The following is a 4686-nucleotide window of genomic DNA, read 5'->3' as shown; positions in this document are numbered from 1 at the left end:
CCTAGAATACACCTAGATGGTGCTCGAAACTTTGCAATGGACATTTGATCCTCTATGTTCATAGCAGCATTGATTAGAATACCCAGAAGCTGGAAAGATATCAGGTGTCCATCAACAGAGGAAGGGATAAAGAAAATGTGGGATATATTCAAAATTGAATAATTACTATGCTACTAACAAAAAGCAAATCATGACAATCTAGTGCAAATTGATGGAACAAGAAATTATCCTCAGGGAGGTAAACCAAACACACGCACAAACACACAAATAAAACAAAAGAAAACGAAACAAAACAAAACAAAAGCAAAAACCAATAGAAACAAACCAACAATAACCTCAATAACAACCACAACAAAACACACTCTTCACTCCCTTAGAAATGGATAGCAGACCAAGCTTGGAGTAGCCAGGATATAGTCCATACAATACTAGAACCTTAAGAGGAAGGACTACCAAAGTGAGGATGTTTCAGTGCTTTTAGAAGGGGGAACCAATAATTTATTAGGAGGTTTATTGAAAAATTGTGTGTGTCCAACTGACATAAGCTGGCATTATCCCAGAGAACAGAGAACCAGTTGAGGAAATGCCTCATGAGACACAGGTGTAAGGCATTTCAGCAACTAGGAACAACAAAGGAGGACACAGCTCAGTCTGAGTGGTATCATCCCTGGGGTGTTAGTCTTAGCTTCCCTAAGAGAGCAAGCTGAGTAAGTTAGGGGACCTAAGTCAGTAACAAACCTGCCGCCAGGGCCTCAGTATCAGCTTCTGCTTTCTGACCTGCTTGAGTTCGAGGCTTGACTTCCTTTGGTGCTGAATAAACCCTTTCCTCCCCAACTTGCTTCTTGGTCATGATGTTTGTGTGGGAATAAAAACCCTAACTAAGATGGGAAAACTGGAAAACTCAGTGTACGGAAATGAGAAAGCATGGTTGGATGGCCAGGCACTCACTTGGATAGAACAAGAGGAAGACAAAATGGATAGGGGTCCTATTTGAAAAAAAAAGGCAGAATTGGATAATATTTGAAATGTATATATAGCATATCCAATAAAAATGATTAAATAAAACGAACCCACACAAGATTGAAAAAGAAATAAAGACAGAAGGAAAGAAGAAATGATAGAAATAAGTAAAAAAATAGGAACAGAAAGAAAGCATTAAAAGAAGAAAAGACAGATGGAATGAAGAAAGAAGTTACAAAGGAAGGGTGGAGTAAAAGAAGGAAAAGGTTAGAAAGGAACAACTAGAATAAAAACAGAACAACAACAGGATGCAGTCTACTCTCCTCACACTTTTCTGCACAATGGAAAACGTCATGGAAGCATTTTTACAAAGCTATTTGAGCCTTCATAGGGCAAGGATTTTTCCTGTGTAGGCCAACTTTGTTAAGCAACAAAGTTCTGCAAGCCTCTCTTGTCTTCTAATACCTTCCTTCTCCCCACATCTCCTGGCCATGGCTTTCCCCACAGGTACAAACACCAAAAGCCAAGTCACACCTTTGCATTTCCATTTTGACATTGGCCACCTGTGTCTCCACTTGCTGGGTTGTCAGGAGATTGCCCTTCATTTTGATTGAATCTCCTTCTGCTTGCCTCTCTGCCACTTTAGGTCTGTCTCTTTTTTCTTCACTATGAATTTTTATCTGCTTTTTGAAACTCCCTGTGACTACTCAATACTTCTTTTCTCAATAGGTAGACACGTACCTGGTTTTCTCCATGGCTTTTGTTCACATGACCTTGGATCCAAAGCATTATCACAGGTATGGAGTAAGGGTGGTTGTCTGTGTACCAGTGCACTTCCCGTAATAGGAGAGAAAATCAGCAAACTTTGGCCCACTTTGCTCCTCATCTGGACATGCAGGTTATCTCTTTCTGTATCTTCTTTCTTCTTACTCTCATCTGTGTGTGTTTTCATGCCTCTTGTGCATTATCACTAAAATAATCATAACTCTAACATATACACGAACACAAACACACACCTAACGACACACACACCCACACGCGGGAAACACACACACACAAACACACACACACACACTAACACACAGACACAATCACTCAATTTAGACTGGTTTCATTTTATTTTGTTTTGTTTTTACCTTTAATATCTCTGAGATTCACTAAATCATCTAGATTGTGGGAAATGAGGGCTAGTCTTCCACGGAGATTTCAACTCGTATTTACATACATGACTAAGTATGACTCTAAGACATATTGGATGGTATGATAACATAAATGTACCTTTGTGGAACTGTCTGTACAGAGTGAGTCCATTTATCCAACTGAAATGCAATATCCACATTAATCTGTAGCCATCATTCTCAGGACATGTAAACACCAACACACTGAATAAAGCGGGAGGTAGATATTCATTTACTTTGGAGCATGATTTACAACTTGCCATGGGACAAGGTTTAAGGTTGGAAAATCTTGTCCAGAGGCACAGTGAAAACTCCAGAAAAGGGTGCTGTGGAGTGTGTCTGGAGCTTGACAACCACAGTGTGTTCTGTGCCAGTTCTTCCAGGAGAAAGAGTGTATGCCCAGTCCTTCCCAGTCCCAGGAGTGGCAGGTATTGTGACTGTGGAGAGCATCAGCCATTCAGTTTGTGTAGAACCTACGGCTGTAGTCCCTGAGTGCCTTGGCCATGAGTGGAGCAGGTCTCTTAGCTGGCGCCTTTTTGGGGCCTTTTGCTCCAGAGGGCAGGCAGGAAAGCTTCTGGGATCCTGGATGGGCAGGTGCCTCAGGAAGACTGTGGGAAGTTGGTACTGTATCACCCATTCTGGGTCCAAGCTCCCCTTGTTGACCTGGGCTCTTGTGCTTGGTATGGAAGGAGATCATGGTTGTCTGTCTTGCTTGCAGCCTCTTGGCCATTGAGCTTTGGATGCGGGCTCTGAGGGCCTGCAGCCTCTCCTCTTGGGACTCCTGAAGACACAGGTGTGCAGAGGGCTTAGTCAAGCTCGGTCTTTGCTTGCTAGTCTGCGTCTGGCACTGTGTCTTCTCCTTGGTCTGCCCAGGCTCAGTTTCTTCTTGGGCCGATTGTCCGAGACTAGCATTCCTGATGCCAGCCGAGGGCTTCCCAAGGAGCCCTGGGTGGGATTCCTGAGGACAAGAGTCTGCTGGAAGACAACCTGAATAGACTGGCGTTTTGTTGTTCTTTCTGAGATACCAGCCCCTAGGTGACGCTTCTCCATCCAGCTGAGAGGAAGAAGGCTGCGGGACACCATCCACAGCAAGGCAGGTTTTACCACTGCACCGAGAGTCTGGGCTAGCACAGTCAGCCATGGGACTCTGGACCTTGGATACTTGAGAATCACCTCGACGAATCTTTGCGGGAGGCCTCCGAGCTTCCTCAAGCCAAGGGAGTTCACTCTTCCTCTTGCATGGTGGTGGGACCTGTAGAAGGAGATCAGCATTCAGAATTGAGGCAATCCAACACCCAAAATGTCCCAGTGGCTTCCTCCCACTCCCGGGGGCCTGATGAGTGTAGTTTCTTTGCCCCCCAATCACAAGCCACTTGTGTTTCTCTGACACAGGCCCTGGCTTTCTGGAGAGAGGCTTGGCTCCCTCATGCTCAAAGGCCCCTCATGCTCAAAGGCTCCTCAAAGCTCGCACCCTGGATTCCTACCTGCCCTGGGTCCCGGACAGCTGGCTGCTGCTCAGAGCTCCTGTTCTCTGCTGGATCCAGGCTTGGACTCCTGGGCGTCTGTGGGTGAAAATCTCTGTTGGATTTGCAGCTAGGGCTCAGGCAATGGATCCAGCCTGGGTTGCATTTGCTGAGCCCAAAAAATACCTGTCCCCCAGCAACTCGGCTTACCTGGAATATTTGCTCCTGGTTTGTCTCTTCTAGACCTGTGCTCTGATGCGCTGTCCTGTGGCTCCTCAGCAATCCAAAGTCCAGGGAGTCTAGCTCTTGTTGGGGTCCCAGCACGAACCCCGGTGACCACTTGTCTACTAGGTCCTTAACAAAGGGGAGCAGGAGCTGCTGATTCTTCAACGTTTTTATGGTCTTTCTGAAGCCAATCTCTGCCAGGCTGTCGCACAGGATAGGCACAGAAGACAGTTTCTTCAGTGTTTTGTAGATCTTTCCTGGGTCGCTCTCTCGACACAGACAGTCCAGGATCTCCTGCAGGGCGCCTGCCTGAGAGCCTGGTTCCATGTCCACTGCCAAGGACACGAAGGGACACTCTTGGTTCGATCAGCACACTCGACCCAACTCGTCCGTGCCCTGCCTCTAGTGAGCTGTGTGCTGTCCTGAGCAGACCACAAGTTCAGAGAGAGGCCAACCGCCTAGTGCTCCTTTCCTCTCTTTGATTTGCCATTTTATACCTTAGGCTGGCAGGTGGAACCTGGGCCACACCTCCTCCTCACTACGTCAGTTACTGACTGGTCCATTATGCAAATAGCTGCATTCCTAGAGCCTTGTTCAAAGTGGCAGTCTAAGTAGGTCAAGGTCATACACATAAGACCAGATTGAATCAAAGTAATCGAAGAAAAACTATGGGGAGGGTCGAATACATGGGCACACGGAAAGTATACTGAATAAAACACCAATGGCTTCTGCTCTATGATCAAGAATAGACCAACGGGACCTCATATCAATTCAAAGTCTCTGCAAGCAAAGGACACTGTCATTAAGACCAAACAGCAGCCAACAGTTTGGGAGAAGATCTTTACCAATCCTACATACAA

At 46.0% G+C, this 4686-nt stretch overlaps 1 protein-coding gene across 2 annotated transcripts; it reads right to left on the bottom strand.

Moving 5' to 3' along the window:
- Positions 1-2347: 2347 nt before the first annotated feature.
- Eloa2l (elongin A2 like) lies at positions 2348-4293 on the bottom strand. 2 transcript variants are annotated; one of them, NM_001115040.1, is given in 4 exon segments: positions 2348-2612; positions 2614-3390; positions 3623-3700; positions 3812-4293. In NM_001115040.1, coding segments are annotated over 4 exon segments (1422 nt in total). In that variant the 5' UTR covers positions 4154-4293; the 3' UTR covers positions 2348-2387.
- Between the last annotated feature and the right edge of the window lie 393 nt (positions 4294-4686).

This window comes from Rattus norvegicus, chromosome 16, assembly GCF_021556685.1.
Source record: "Rattus norvegicus strain SHRSP/BbbUtx chromosome 16, alternate assembly SHRSP_T2T, whole genome shotgun sequence".
NCBI classification, from domain to species: Eukaryota; Metazoa; Chordata; class Mammalia; order Rodentia; family Muridae; genus Rattus; species Rattus norvegicus.
The sequence above is the reverse complement of the archived record's forward strand: the minus strand, read 5'-3'. Positions and strand labels throughout refer to the sequence as shown.